General features: G+C 38.2%; 1 protein-coding gene across 1 annotated transcript; it reads left to right on the top strand.

Moving 5' to 3' along the window:
* Window positions 1-8,396: 8,396 nt before the first annotated feature.
* Window positions 8,397-9,326, top strand: OR7A74 (olfactory receptor family 7 subfamily A member 74). The gene is given in 1 exon segment (NM_001013422.1): window positions 8,397-9,326. A coding segment is annotated over 1 exon segment (930 nt).
* The last annotated feature ends 7,483 nt before the right edge of the window (window positions 9,327-16,809 follow it).

Genomic DNA, 16,809 nt, shown 5'->3' with positions numbered 1-16,809 from the left:
GGGAAGGGAAGGTGGGCGGGGGGTGGGGGTGACTGAGTGATGGGCACTGAGGGGGGCACTTAATGGGATGAGCACTGGGTGTTATTCTATATGTTGGCAAATTGAACACCAATAAAAATAAATTTACAAAAATAAAAAAATAAATAAAAAAAGATTTCATCTTTTATGTTGATATGAATCTTGAGGAAGCTGAAGAGGATAGCACTAAAAAAGAATGAAATTTTGAATTTATGTGAAATAAAAGGATGCAGAAATACAGACAAAGATGCAAATTACAATGAGTGACCTTAATTTTGATCATGAGTTCCTATCCTGCACTGTCTTTAAGGCCTCAGAGTCAGATCACACATTTATGCCACAAGGAATTCACTGTGTGAGCTGATAGGGCATAATGTAACCACATCGATTTAAAATTTCCTTTCTATCTACTGTGGGCTTTTAATATAAATTTCTCTTATCCAAAGGAAGCTGATGAATGAATTGAGAGGCTTAAACTCAGTTTCCCCAAATAATTTTATTGACTATGTCCATATGAGATTCCTTCTGCTGATACAAAATATCCCCCACATTAGTTGCTTAAAACAAACATGTAATGCTCTTATGGTTATGAAGTCAGAAGCTTGAAAGGAGCTTCATACTGCTAATAGCAACACGTCTGCAGTGTTTAATGTCTAGAAGCTCAAGGAAGAATCGATTTCCTTCCAATTCCAGTCTCTCTTGCTGGCTCCCTGCATTCCTGGGTTCGTGGCTCTGCCTCTACCTTCAGAGCCACCAGGGTATGATTTTCAAAATCTCTCTGACACCAACTCTTTTGTCTCCCTTGTCAACATTTGGAGGACCATTATGATTACCTGAGTCCCACCTGGACAATAATAGCTAATCTTTTTATCCTTTTGTCTTTTTGAAAATTATTCCTTATTTTTGCTTTTAAAAATTTGTTAAAATATATTTAACATATGGTGTTTTATTAGTTTCAGGAGTACAATATATGATTCAACAGCTCTAGACATTTCTTAGTACTTATTAAGTGTGTTCTTTTTTAAACTTTTTATTTAAATTCCAGTTAGATAACATACAGCATAATAGTTGTTTCAGGTGTAGAGTTTAGTGATTCAACACTTCCATACATCACCTGGCGCTCATCATGGCAAGTGAGCTCTTCAATCCCAATGATCTCCTTCACCCACCTCTTAACCATTTATTTTTTTAAATTTTTATTTTTTTTATTTTTACGTAGTCTTCATGCCCAACAGGGAGCCCAAAGCAGGGCTTGAATTCATGACCTTTTTCATGGAGATCAAGACCTGAGTTGAGATCAGGAGTCAGAGGCTAGATTGACTTAGCCACCAAGGTGTCCCTTAACCAATATTAAGTGCACAACTCAGCAGGAGTAAATACATTCATATTGTTGTGCAGCTGGGACCACTATCTATCTCCAGAACTTTTTCATCCAGTGAACCTGAAGCTCTATATCTAACTATATACCTTTTAATTACCCAAATATTTTATAAATTTAGACAAAACAACAACTCTTACTTTATCTTAAAGCATTGAACTCTTAATTGTTTTGGCAAAAGTGTCATGGAAGTCAAGGACCATAGTACTCATCGTTTTATGCCAAAGGAATATAGTTCTTCACCTGTTGAAGAGGGGAGTAGCAATCTTCTGGAGATACCAGTGCTGTTCCCACCATGAGTCAATGCTTGGGAGACCCAAGGAGCCTCATAAAGTAAAGCTCGTCACTCTTAGATTTGGGGAAATTATTAACTCAGTGTTGGGATAAGGTGGTAGGAGGTTAGTTCTGTGGGAGGCAGGTGAGTTCAGGGGACAATAAGAACTGGATTCACCTGACTTGTAAGCTGCTCTCCTGGGGCAGGAAACTGCAGGAAAAAAGTTCATCTGTCCAGAGAAATTTCCCATGGGAGATAATGTGCCCAGGGGTTGGAAAAACAGGATGGAAATATGCCTAAGAAGCAAATGGGAAGCGGTATATATCTCTTCTGCTGTTGTCCCTCAGCAGGTACAACCTTGGGCAGAATGGGACATGGGTATTTCTTCTGGAGTCCTAAGTCTAGCTAGGAGACTCCTGCTGGATTGTTGGAAAACAGAGCTTCAGTAACCATCATCAATCATTGAGGGAGGAATACAGACTTCCACACAGAGATCCCCATGCAGGTAAGTCTGAAAACTCAGCAGGCAGTATAGGAAAGAGCCAGAGAGAATAGAAGGGTGAGAATGTTTACCTGAAGCCACCTAAGAATCAGTCCAGCCTAGCCCAGCACCGGGACATCACTGCAGTTGTTGGCTTGCTCGAGTAAATAATATATTTATGATCCTCAAAAGAATAGTAAACATTGAAATCAACCATGCAGGGGAAATTGTTGAGGATTAACTAGTGCTGAAGGAAAAGCGGTGATAAGTGGCACAAAGTGGTCCCAATAAAATACAACACGAGTCCAAGAATCTTTGCAATGAAGGGGAGTAGAGATTTATAGTATAGCTACAAGGGATATGCAGTCAAGGGAGGGCATTACTTTTATTCTTTTAAGCCAGGGAAAATTCAAGTATGTTCCCATATTGATGAGAAAGATCCAGATCAATCGATCATGAGACATACATTCACAGTGTCATTTTTCATGCTGGGTATTCCAATCAATTTTTTTTAAAAAAAATACGTAAGGTAAAAAGGGATAGACTATAAAAGTCTTGCATTGTGATTATTTCTTTTTTTTAATAAATTTATTTTTTATTGGTGTTCAATTTACCAACATACAGAATAACACCCAGTGCTCATCCCGTCAAGTGCCCCCCCCTCAGTGCCCGTCACCCATTCACCCCCACCCCTCCACCGTCCTCCCCTTCCACCACCCCTAGTTCATTTCCCAGAGTTAGGAGTCTTTATGTTCTGTCTCCCTTTCTGATATTTCCCACACATTTCTTCTCCCTTCCCTTATATTCCCTTTCACTATTATTTATATTCCCAAAATGAATGAGAACATACACTGTCCTTCTCCGATTGACTTACTTCACTCAGCATAATACCGTCCAGTTCCATCCACGTTGAAGCAAATGGTGGGTATTTGTCGTTTCTAATGGCTGAGTAATACTCCATTGTATACATAAACCACATCTTCTTTATCCATTCATCTTTCTTTTTTTTTCCATTCATCTTTCGATGGACACCGAGGCTCCTTCCACAGTTTGGCTATTGTGGACATTGCTGCTAGAAATATCCGGGTGCAGGTGTCCCGGCGTTTCATTGCATCTGAATCTTTGGGGTAAATCTCCAACAGTGCAATTGCTGGGTCGTAGGGCAGATCTATTTTTAACTCTTTGAGGAACCTCCACACAGTTTTCCAGAGTGGCTGCACCAGTTCACATTCCCACCAACAGTGCAAGAGGGTTCCCTTTTCTCCACATCCTCTCCAACATTTGTGGTTTCCTGCCTTGTTAATTTTCCCCATTCTCACTGGTGTGAGGTGGTATCTCATTGTGGTTTTGATTTGTATTTCCCTGATGGCAAGTGATGCGGAGCATTTTCTCATGTGCATGTTGGCCATGTCTATGTCTTCCTCTGTGAGATTTCTGTTCATGTCTTTTGCCCATTTCATGATTGGATTGTTTGTTTCTTTCCTGTTGAGTTTAATAAATTCTTTATGATTATTTCTTTATTAGTGAGCATTAGTATATTTGTAGATTTCTTAGATGTTTTCTTTCTCTGTTGCAAATTGCACCAGTTGTGTGTTTTTGTTTGGTGGGGTTGGAGTGTTTAAATTCCTGTTGTTGATTGCATTTTTTTCAAACATAAGAATTGGAGTTTTCCACCAACTTTGCTGTTTGATGTTCAGTTCCTTTATGTACATGTAGATGTATCACAGGGTAGTAGGAAAGTTAATATATTTTGCGTGCTCAAATTTATCATTTGGTCATATTTTCCTTCTCTCTCTTGCTTAAGTGTAGAAAGTTCTTCTGCATCATTTGGATTAATGTATAAAGTATCACCTTTTATACATACTTCCAATCTGTCTTCAGATTTCTGTTATTTCTTATTAAACCTTTTGGCCTCTCATGATTCCATCTATTTCTCAAAGTCACGTCACCTGCCAGCATCATTTGGAAGATATTCTTCTTTATTGTTTGACTAACATTCACCTTTTCTTTCTAAATTTTTTTTAAATTTTTATTTATTTATGATAGTCACAGAGAGAGAAAGAGAGAGAGGCAGAGACATAGGCAGAGGGAGAAGCAGGCTCCATGCACCGGAAGCCCGATGTGGGATTCGATCCCGGATCTCCAGGATCGCGCCCTGGGCCAAAGGCAGGTGCCAAACCGCTGCGCCACCCAGGGATCCCTCACCTTTTCTTTCTAAACAAATATGAATTCATATATTTCTATTTGACGTGAAAGCATCACTTTTGATAATGCTTCCTACCCGCTTTTTTTGTTATATTCTTTTACTTCCAAATTTTATGTTTTTTTTAAAGTAATCTGCACATCCAGGGTGGGGCTCAAAGTCACATGCCCAAAAACAGGAGCCACATGCTCTACCAACTGAGCCAGCCAGTCCCCATTTCCAAGTCTTTAGCGCTTTAATCTTGAATTAGTGATCCATGTGATGTTATTACATTAATACTATTTTATGCCTCTCTATAAATTTGGTTTGAGATTGTCATTGTGTTTCAGTCTGTTTTTGAGATAGCTCCATACTTAAGCTTAGTCTCACTCCTACTGCTCTCCTTTGTTCCATAGGCTCTTAGCTTCTTTTAAAACTTAACATTCATTGGGGCACCTGAGGGGTTCAGTTCATTGAGCATCTGACTCTTGATTTCAGCTCAGGGTCATGATCATGATCTCAGGGTCATGAGATGGAACCTTGAGTTGGGCTCTGGGCTGATTGAAGAGCCTGCTTGCGTTTCTCTCTCTGCCTCTCCTTCTATCACTCCCCTACCTAGCTTCTGTGCTCTTTCTTTCTCTCTCTCTCTCAAAAAAAGGTATGTTTCTATATTATGCACACACAAATATTCATACATTCTTTTTAAAATTTTTTGTATATATTTTTAATTGGAGTTTGATTTGCCAACATATAGCATAACACCCAGTACGCATCCATCAAGTGCCCCCCTCAGTGCCCATAACCCAGTCACCCCAACCCCCCGCCCACCTCCCTTTCCACCACCCCTTGTTCGTTTCCCAGAGTTAGATGTCTCTCATGTTCTGTCACTCTCACTGATATTTCCCACTCATTTTCTCTCCTTTCCCCTTTATTCTCTTTCACTATTTTTTATATTCCCCAAATTAATGAGACCATATGTTTGTCCTTCTCTGATTGACTTGCTTCACTCAGCATAATACCCTCCAGGTCCATCCACGTTGAAGCAAATAGTGGGTATTTGTCGTTTCTAATGGCAATATTCCATTGTCATACATTCTTTTTTTAAAAAATGTTTTATTTATTGAGAGAGAGAGACAGAAAGTGAGAGAGAGAGAGAGAGCACAAGAGGAGTGGAGGGGCAGAAGGAGAGGGAGAATCAGGCTCCCCACTGAGCAGAGAGCCAGATACTGGGCTGGATCCCTGAACTCTGACCCCTGGATCATCACCTGAGCCAAAGGCAGATGCTTCACCAACTGAGCCACCAGGCACACTATTATACAAATTCATAAATAAATTCTTATGCACTATTCATTTACTTTTATACAAATTCATAATAGAATCTTATGCACATTATACATGCTTTTAATGCTCTGATCCAATTTTTTAATAGCTTATTTCCCTCAGCAATACCTTACAGACTTGCCTCCATCATCTAATATAATGCTAATGTATTATTTCAATGATTGCATAATATTTCAGTGTGGCTGCGTCATTTACCCCTTTGAGAATTTTTCATGTTCTTTCTCATCAAATTGCTGTTATATCAATTATACAAAAATATTTTGAGATCGAGTTAAAATACTGGTTCTCCACCAGGAGCTATTTTGTCTTCCAAGGACATTGAGCAATGTCCAGAGACATATTAGCCTGTCAGATAGGGGAGGTGTCACTGGAGGCCAGGGATGCTGTAAACATCCTACAATGCCCAGGACAAACCCCAGCACAGAGATTAATCTGGGCCAGAATGTCAATAGTGCTGAGATTGAGAAACTCTGAGATAAGGCATATCTATATTTTTAATACTTCTAACTGTTTTTGGATTATTTTCCCCAAATTTTATATAGCACATCACATTTCTGCAATGAAAATTAAAGAGTACCACTCTGCTGCCTGGTTAAAAGTTCCAAACCCAATTAGTATGACAGCTTTTTAAGTTTTTTGACAGGCTGGTGGCTGTGGAAAGGGGTTTTTTGTTGTTTTCATAAATGATTTGTGAGTTTGAGCAAAATTAGTATATTTGGTCACTATTTTTATTTGGCCATTATTATCATATGCCCATATATTCTATGCCCCCTTTCTATAGCTATCAGCATTTCAAAGGATTTTTACAGATCCTTGTTTCTCTATTGAATTCTATAGAGAGATTTTGGCCATAAAAATATGTTTTAAATTGGGCAGCCCTGGTGGCCCAGCGATTTAGCGCCCCTTCAGCCTAGGGTTTGATCCTAGAGACCCAGGATCGAGTCCCATATCAGGCTCCCTGCATGGAGCCTGCTTCTCCCTCTGCCTGTGTCTCTGCCTCTCCCTCTCTCTCTCTTTCCGTCTCTCATGAATAAATAAAAATTTTAAAAAATGTTTTAAATTCTATTAGTTAATATGTAACTTCTTTCTTCTCAGTTTCTTGTGTTAATAAGGATGATTTTGCCTGTATATTTTATTTGGTTTTTTTTTTTGGAGAGTTTTTGGTAATTTTAAGGACTTTAGGCAGATTCTTTGTATTTTTAAATTTTTATTTTTAATTTCTGTATAACTGACATGCAGTGTTATATTAGTTTCAGACTTACAATATAGTGATTAGACAATTGTATACATTACTCAGTGTTCATTGTGAATAAGTCTACTTTTAATCCCCTTCACCAATTTCACTCATCTCCCAACCCACCTCCCCTGGCAACCATCAGTTTATTCTCCATTTTGAAGAGTATGGGTTTTTGTTTTTTTATTTTTTTGTTGTTGTTCATTTGTTTTCTTTCTTAAATTCCATATATGAATAAATACATATGGCATTTGTCTTTCTCTGAGTGACTTCTTTCACTTCTTTCACTCTAGATTCACCCATGTTTTTGCAAATGGCAAAATATCATTTGTACCTGTTGATACCCTTTCTCTACCCTGAAAAATACCCTTCTGGCAAATATCAGTTTGCTCTCTGAATTTAAGTGTCTATTTTTCTGTTTGTTTGTTCAATTGTTCTGTTTTTAGATTCCGCATATAAGTGATGTCATATGGTATTTGTCTCTCGCTGACCTATTTCACTTACTATAGCATCCTCTAGATCCACCTATGTTGTTGCAAATGGCAAGACCTCATTCTTTTTTATGACTGAGTAATATTGCATTGTATATATATGTACACAAAAAAATCTTATCCATTTATCTATTGATGGACACTTGGGCTATTTCCATGTCTTGGCTATTGTAAACAATGTTGCAATAAATGTGGGGTACATATATATTTTCAATTTAGTGTTTTTGTCTTCTTTGGGGAGTGGAATTACTTGATAATGTGATATTTGTTTTTTTAATTTTTTAGAAACATCCATACTTTTTCCACAGTAACTGTACCAGTTTGCATTTCTACCAACCATGCACAAAGTTTCCCCTTTCTCCATATCCTCAATAACACTTATTACTTCTTGTCATTTATACTAGCCATTCTGACTGGTGTGAGGTGATAGTCTTATTGTTTTGGATGTCACATACCTGTAATTATTTTATTTCCTATTCATATTATTCACTGTATGTAGAAATGCAACTGATTATTTGATGGTTGCCTTCGTATGCAGTTACTTGGCTGAATTAACTTATTAGTCCTATTAGTGCTTGTATGACATCTTTAGGATTTTCTACCCATAATATCACACAGTCTGCATACATAATGATCTCTTCCTTTCCAGTTTTGTTGCCTTTTATTTCTTTTACTTTCTTTAATTGTTCTGGCTAGAACTTCCAGTGTTATGTTGAGTAGAAGTTGTGAAATCAGACATTCATTTTGTGTTCCTGGTTGTACAAGAAAAATGTTCACCCTCTCTATTAAGTATCATGCTTGCTGTGGGTTTTTCATAAATGGCTTTATGTTGAGACAGTTTCCTTCTATTCCTGGTACTTAGTGTTTTTATCACGTTCTATAAACAAACATAAAAATTAACTTCTTGATGCAAAATATTAACAATAATGTATCTTCCAGGTTAGTAATGCATGATTGTGTCATGTTTTTCTCTTATTTTGGTAGTCTTGTCCACTACATGGAACTAGAGAATGATACACGAATTCCAGAATTTCTCCTTCTGGGATTTTCAGAGGAACCAAAATTGCAGCCCTTCCTCTTTGGGCTGTTCCTGTCCATGTACCTGGTCACCATACTTGGGAACCTGCTCCTCATCCTGGCTGTCAGCTCTGACTCTCACCTCCACACCCCCATGTACTTCTTCCTTGCCAATCTGTCCTTTGTAGACATCTGTTTCACCTGTACCACCATCCCAAAGATGCTGGTAAATATACAAACACAAAGAAAAGTCATAACTTATGAGAGCTGCATCATACAGATGTACTTTTTCATACTTTTTGCAGGTATAGACAATTTCCTCCTGACTGTGATGGCCTATGATCGCTACATGGCCATCTGCTACCCCCTGCACTACATGGTCATCATGAACCCTCAGCTCTGTTCACTACTACTACTGGTATCCTGGATCATGAGTGCCTTGCATTCTTTGTTACAAACCTTAATGGTGTTGCGACTGTCCTTCTGTACACATTTCCAAATCCCCCACTTTTTCTGTGAACTCAATCAGATGATCCAACTTGCCTGTTCTGACACCTTTCTTAATAACATGATGTTGTATTTTGCAGCTATATTGCTGGGGGTTGCTCCCCTGGTTGGAGTCCTTTACTCTTATTTCAAGATAGTTTCCTCTATACGTGGGATCTCATCAGCTCACAGCAAGTATAAAGCATTTTCCACCTGTGCTTCTCACCTCTCGGTTGTCTCCTTATTTTATTGTACAAGCCTAGGAGTGTACCTTAGCTCTGCTGCTCCCCAGAGCACCCACACAAGTTCAGTGGCCTCAGTGATGTACACAGTGGTCACCCCCATGCTGAACCCCTTCATCTACAGCCTCAGGAACAAAGACATAAAGGGAGCTCTAAATGTATTTTTCAGAGGGAAGCCATAAAAGAACCATTTTTCAACAAGTGTCTATGATTGCAGGCTTAATACCTAATAGCTAGAAATTGTGATACTGCAATCAAATCATGAAAGAACTTAATCCCTCTATTTATATCCTGGAGTTTCAATGTTTCTAAATTTCAACTGCTTTATTGGATATAATAAGTTCCTTTGTTGAACTTTCTGGTCCTACTGGTAATGAGCAATTTCCCTTTTGTTTTCTTAATTTCCAAAGTGAGTACCAACCTTCAATCAGAAAGAATTGGAGATATAAATTTGCCTCATTTACTGATGAATTGTCCTAGTTTAATAAAATAAAGTACATTTGGCAACTGAGACCATTTCTATAATTTTATTGTAGAGGAAATTTTGAGATCACACTTTATCATTCTGAATATGCCATTCCTTTCTACACTACTATCTTAAATGCTCTTCTTGATAATATAGACTTTAATCCACTAGTTTGTTTGTAGCTAGTCATGAGGTTTATGGTCCTTATTAGGATCCCATTCTCTTATCAGTTCAGCATCCACAGTATCCCTGGCACTGAACAGTAAGGCAAGAACTGCTTTTGAAAAACACCTTCCAAGTATAATCTACAGAAAGAGAAATTTGCATAAGCCATTTGACTTAGCATGAGTTCAGTATCAGGAAGACCCAAAAAGGCATGAAGTAAAATTTTCTATCACAGGATATTTTATTGTGGAAGATGTGTTTTTGGTGATGAATGTATAATCATTGAAGTGTGGAATATATGGTGTCCATTAAAGGATTTTATTAATTAGAATGAAGAATTTAATGGCAGATTTTGTATCCTTTAATTGGATGATTTTGCTGTTTTTCTTTGAAAATTTCAAGCCCTGTCTACAAATATGACTCCTTCCATTACCTTAAGCCTAAAATCTCCCCTTTTGAAAATGTTATCATAAATGCTATAGTGTGAGTGAACAATAAATGTATTCACTCTGTCATTAATCTACATTTTTTATGTTCTAAACTCTCTTCAAATCCTATGATCAAAGGATGACTCAGACAAGAGCTGGAATTCCTACCCAGTAATGCTATGGATATGGAAACGTGTGACTGAGGTTACCACAAGTTATTCCTGCAAAAACACAGAGACCTTTTCAACCTCTACCAGTTATCTGGAAGGGAATCTCCATAGTAGTCACTTTTTAGTACAGTTATCTGAAATAAGTATGAACAGCCAGGCCATTATGCATACTCCTTTCAAATATCAGAAGAAATATAAAAATGAGAATCATTGATTATTCTTAATATTTTCAGTTCTGTTTACATTGATTATTGTATCAGTCAGCTATTGCTGTGTAACAAGTCATGCCAAAGGTAAAGAATATAAGATAATTTTTTTTAAATCACATGTTGGAGAAATCTGGTTTCTGCTGGTATCCTCAGCAGAGTGTATCAATGGAGTGTATCACATTTATTGAACTGCTTATGTTGAGCTATCCTTAGATCTGACTGATAAATCCCATGTGATCTTGGTATATAATCCCTTCAGTGAGCTCTTTAATTCAGTTTCCTAATATATTTTTTTAAATTTGTATACTGGTTTACGGTTTTCTATTTTTGTACTGACCTTTTCTGGCTTTGGTATCAGGGTAATGCTGGCCTTGTTAAATGAAGCTGAGAATGTACCCTCCTGTGTAAGTTTCTGGAAGGGTTTGAAAAGGATTGTCATTAATTCTTCTTAAGTGATTAGTAGAGTTCACCTGTGAAGCTCTCTGGTCCTGGGCTTTTCTTTGGTGGGAGATTTTTTAATTACTGATTTAATAGCCTTGTTCATTATTGGTTTGTTCATATTTCCTATTTCTTCCTGATTTAGTCCTGGTGGCTTATAAGTTTATAAGCCTTTATCCATGTCCTCCAGGTTGTCCAATTTGTTGGAGGTAAATTGTTCATAGAGGTCTCCTATGATTATTTGTCTTTCTATGATATTGGCTTAAGGTAACATATTTTCTGTGATTTTATTTTTATTTATTTTAACAATTTTTAAAATATTATTTATTGATGAATTATTAAAAACTATATCTGAAACTAATGATGTACTATATATTGGCAAATTGAATTTTTAAAAATTAAATTAAAGAGGCAATATGTCAGACCCTGGGAGAGAGGGTTATTTATTTATTTATTTATTTGAGAAAAAGAGAGAGGCAGAGAGAGTGGGAGGAGGTGCAGAGGAAGAGAGGTAAGCTGACTCCATACTGAGCATGAAGCACAAAGCAAGGTTTTGAGATCATGACCTGAGCCAAAACCAAGAAGTCAGGTGCTAAATTGACTGAGCCACCCAGGTGTCCTGCTACTGATTTGATTTATTTGCATGTTTAGCCACCTCTTTTCTTTGGTCTGAATGTTTGTCAATTTTGCTTAGCTTTTCAAAAAATTGGCTTCTAGCTTTTTTGACCTTTTCTGTTGATTTTCTAGTCTATATATCATTTATGTTTGGTCTGATATTTGTTATTTCTTTTCCTCTTCTCCTTAGGACTTAGTTTATTCTTCTTTTTGTAGGTATGCAAATCATAAAGTACGGTTATTTACTTAAGCTCTTTTATTTTTATAATGGAGTCATTTATTACTATAAACTTCCCTCTTAGAGCTGCTTTTGCAACATCCCAAAGTTTTGATAGGCTATGTTCCCATTTTCATTTGAAAAATTGAAAATTTTTAAATTTCCTTTTTTGGTTTCCTCTTTCACCCAGCTGTTCATGAGTACATGGTTAAATTCCCACATATTTGTGAATATCTCAATATCTGTACCCTTACATTCATTGCAGCATTATTTACAACAGCCAAAACAAGGAAACAGCCTAGTCCTTTGTCAGATGATTTAATAATGATGCCATATTGATACAATGGAATTCAATATATAAAAAAGGAAGACATCCTTTCCTTTGCTAAAACATGGATGAACCCTGAGAGCATTACACTAAGTGAATTAATCAGAGAAAGACAAATACTGTATGATTTCACTTACATGTGAAATACAAAAATCTGTACTCATAGAAACAGAGATAGGTTGAAGTTTGTCTGTGGCTGGGGTTTAGGGAAATGAGAAGATGCTGATGAAAGCCTACAAACTTTCCGTTATAAACTGAATGAGTTCTGGGAAGGTAATGTACAACATGGTCATATGGTTAACTATATTGTGTTGTAGATTTAAGTGTTTCCAACAGCATATAGCAAATATTCTTAAAACAAACGAAATGGTAACTATGTGAAGCGATGGATGTATTCAGTAATCTATTGTGGTGATCATTTCACTAGTACATTATATGAAATCACCATTTACAATTTTATATGTCAAATACATTTCAATAAAACGGGAAAAATGAAGAAAAAATATTTCTATGTCTCTGTCTTCTATTTGAATTCCAAATGTTACCTGCCTCCAGCAGAGCCATCTCCATAAAGAAATAAAACAGTAATGGATGAAAACTACTAAACGTGTAAATTGCCCTGGGTAACATTGACATTTTCACAATATTAATTCTGCCAATCCATGAGCGGAATATTTTTCCATCTCTTTGTGTCTTCCTCAATTTCTTTCAGAAGTGTTCTATAGTTTTTAGGGTATAGATCCTTTACCTCTTTGGTTAGGTTTATTCCTAGGTATCCATTATGAATATGTCACTGGGAAGGTCAATCAGTAGGAAAACAGTATCTACATAAGGATGCCATGAGATGGCATCAGTCTACAACAGTTCTTAGCTCCATCAATCAGTGAGTTAGATATGAGGTCCCTGGTCTCTCTGAGGCATCTGGAAAGAAAACCTTTTATTTCTTTGAGCTTTTCTTAGGCTAGGAATAGTGATCTACAGGCAAGGGGCAGGGAGGAAATATTTACCTTTGGAGGAAAGCCCGACCCTTTGAGTAGAATTTCCATAACTACTCAGTAGACCCATAATTCAGTCTCACTCTCTTCTCAGAGATCATTCCACTGCTGAGGGTGTAAGTGAAAATGACACCTTTCAAATTGAAATTTACACCAGTGGTAGACTGTTTGCAGAGATGGCCCACATTCCTGTCTTTCTCTGCAGCTATGCGAAAGGCAATATGGGCAGCACCTTCCAGCAGGACTATTCTTCCACCTTTGATCCTGGCTGAAATAGGATTTTTTAAATCTTCTGTGACCACTGGAATTTAATGGGCGAGACAGTGGACCTTAGACTTGGTGCATTTCTGCTGTTCTGTCTTGGAACTTTCCCCACAAAAAGTAAATTAAGCCAGGTGGGCTGCCAGAGAAAGTGAGGAAACATGGAGCAGAGCCCAGTTATCCAAACCAAGGCCACCCTGGGTCAGCCTCAGCTAAAGATCCAAGCCCTAATTATATTAGAATACCTTGGAGAGGGCAGCCCCGATGGCTCAGCAGTTTAGTGCTAGCTTCAGCCCAGGGTGTGATCCTGGAGACCTGGGATCGAGTCCTATGTCAGGCTCCCCGCATGGAGCCTGCTTCTCCCTCTGCCTGTGTCTCTGCCTCTCTCTCTCTCTCTGTGTGTCTCTCATGAATAAATAATTAATATCTTAAAAAAAAAGACAATTCACTTTTGATAAACTCTTTTTTCCCCCTCGTAACTAGAAGATTAGCCTACAGATATAAAAGGAGTAAAAGACAGAAATTGGTTCAAGGCAGAAGAACAGTACAGCCACACAATTCCTGGAGGATCCTTAGAAACACAATGTAGAGATTCACAGCTGAGAAAGGACACAAGAGGAGCCCTGCAGAGATCAGAATAACTCCCTACCCTACAATCCTCTTTGACAATAAAGAAATTATACTAAATCATTTTGTTTTACGATGCTTTGAATGCAGCAACAGATAACGGTTTTTTTTTTATTTCAGTTAACCAACATAGAGTACATCATTAGTTTAAGATGTAGTGTTCAATAATTTATCAGTTACATGTAACACCCAGTGCTTATCACATCACGTGCCCCCCTTAATGCCCACCACCCAGTTATCCCAACCCCCCACCCACCTCCCCTCCAGCAACCCTTAATTTTTTTCCTATAGTTAAGAGTCTCGTGGTTTGTCTCCATCTCTGATTTCTTCCCATTCAGTTTTCCCTCCTTCCCTATGATCCTCTGTGCTGTTTCCTATAGTCCCCACATGAGTGAAACCATATGGTAATTGTCATTCTCTGATTGATCTATTTCACTTAGCATAATACCCTCTAGTTCCACCCACGAGAATGTAGATGGTAAGGATTTATCCTTTGTGATCACTGAGTAGTATACACACACATACACACACACACACACACACTCACACACATACACACACACACACACATCTTTATCCACTCATCTGTCAGTAGACATCTTGGCAACTCACACGGTTTGGTTTTTGTAGACGTTGCTGCTATGAACTCTGGGGTCCATATTCTTCTTTGGATCATTACATTTTTATCTTTGGGGTAAATACCTCATAGTGCAATTGCTGGGTCATGGCGTAGTTCTATTTTTAACTCTTTGAGGAACCTCCACACAGTTTTCCAGAGTGGCTGCACCAGTTCACATTCCCACCAACAATGCAAGAGGGTTCCCCTTTCCCCACATCCTCACCAACATTTTTTGTTTCCTCTCTTGTTAATTTCAGCCATTCTCACTGGTGTGAGGTGGTATCTCATTATGATTTGTATTTCCCTGATGCCAAGTGATGTGAAATATTTTTTCATGTGCCTCAGCCATTTGTATGTCTTCTTTGGAGAAGTGTCTCTTCATTTCTTATGCCCATTTCTTAACTGAATTGTTTGGGGTTTGGGTGTTGAGTTTGAAAAGATCTTTATAGATCTTGGATACCAGTCCTTTAACTGATACGTCATTTTTGAACATCTTCTCCCATTCTGTAGGTTGCCTTTTAGTTTTGTTTACTATTTCCTTTGCTCTGCAGAAGCTTTTTATCTTGATGAAGTCCCAATAGTTCAATTTTGCTTTTGTTTACCTTGCCTTTGGAGACATGACTAGTAAGAAGTTGCTGTAGCCAAGGTCACAGAGGTTGATGCCTGTGTTCTCCTCTAGGATTTTGATGGATTCCTGTCTCACATTTAGGTCTCTTGTCCATTTTATCTACACAAGTGGTATAGAGAATCACCCAGTTTCATTCTTTTGCATTTGACTATCCAATTTTCCCAGCAACATTTATTGAAGATACTGTCCTTTCCATTGGACATCTGTCTTGCTTTGCCAAAGATTAGTTCCCCATAGAGTTGAGGGTCCATTTCTGGGTTCTCTATTCTGTTCCAGTGATCTCTATGTCTGTTTTTGTGCCAGTACCATGATGTCTTGATGATCATAGTTTTGTAACAAAACTTAAAGCCAGACATTTTGATGCCCCCAGCTTTGGTTTTCTTTTTTTTTTTTTAATTTTTTATTGGTGTTCAATTTACTAACATACAGAATAACCCCCAGTGCCCGTCACCCATTCACTCCCACCCCCCGCCCTCCTCCCCTTCTACCACCCTTAGTTCGTTTCCCAGAGTTAGCAGTCTTTACGTTCTGTCTCCCTTTCTGATATTTCCCACACATTTCTTCTCCCTTCCCCTATATTCCCTTTCACTATTATTTATATTCCCCAAATGAATGAGAACATATAATGTTTGTCCTTCTCCGACTGACTTACTTCACTCAGCATAATACCCTCCAGTTCCATCCACGTTGAAGCAAATGGTGGGTATTTGTCATTTATAATAGCTGAGTAATATACATAAACCACATCTTCTTTATCCATTCATCTTTCGTTGGACACCGAGGCTCCTTCCACAGTTTGGCTATCGTGGCCATTGCTGCTATAAACATCGGGGTGCAGGTGTCCCGGCGTTTCACTGCATCTGTATCTTTGGGGTAAATCCCCAATAGTGCAATTGCTGGGTTGTAGGGCAGGTATATTTTTAACTGTTTGAGGAACCTCCACACAGTTTTCCAGAGTGGCTGCACCAGTTCACATTCCCACCAACAGTGTAAGAGAGTTCCCCTTTCTCCGCATCCCCTCCAACATTTGTTGTTTCCTGCCTTGTTAATTTGCCCCATTCTCACCGGTGTGAGGTGGTATCTCATTGTGGTTTTTTTTTTTTATGATAGTCACAGAGAGAGAAAGAGAGAGAGGCAGAGACATAGGCAGAGGGAGAAGCAGGCTCCACGCACCGGGAGACCGACGTGGGACTCGATCCTGGGTCTTCAGGATCGCGCCCTGGGCCAAAGGCAGGCGCCAAACCGCTGCGCCACCCAGGGATCCCTCATTGTGGTTTTGATTTGTATTTCCTTGATGGCAAGTGATGCAGAGCATTTTCTCATATGCATGTTGGCCATGTCTATGTCTTCCTCTGTGAGATTTCTGTTCATGTCTTTTGCCCATTTCATGATTGGATTGTTTGTTTCTTTGGTGTTGAGTTTAATAAGTTCTTTATAGATCTTGGAAACTAGCCCTTTATCTGATATGTCATTTGCAAATATCTTCTCCCATTCTGTAG

Source organism: Canis lupus, chromosome 20, assembly GCF_011100685.1.
Source record: "Canis lupus familiaris isolate Mischka breed German Shepherd chromosome 20, alternate assembly UU_Cfam_GSD_1.0, whole genome shotgun sequence".
Classification (NCBI taxonomy): domain Eukaryota; kingdom Metazoa; phylum Chordata; class Mammalia; order Carnivora; family Canidae; genus Canis; species Canis lupus.
This window is presented reverse-complemented; position numbering and strand designations above follow the sequence as displayed.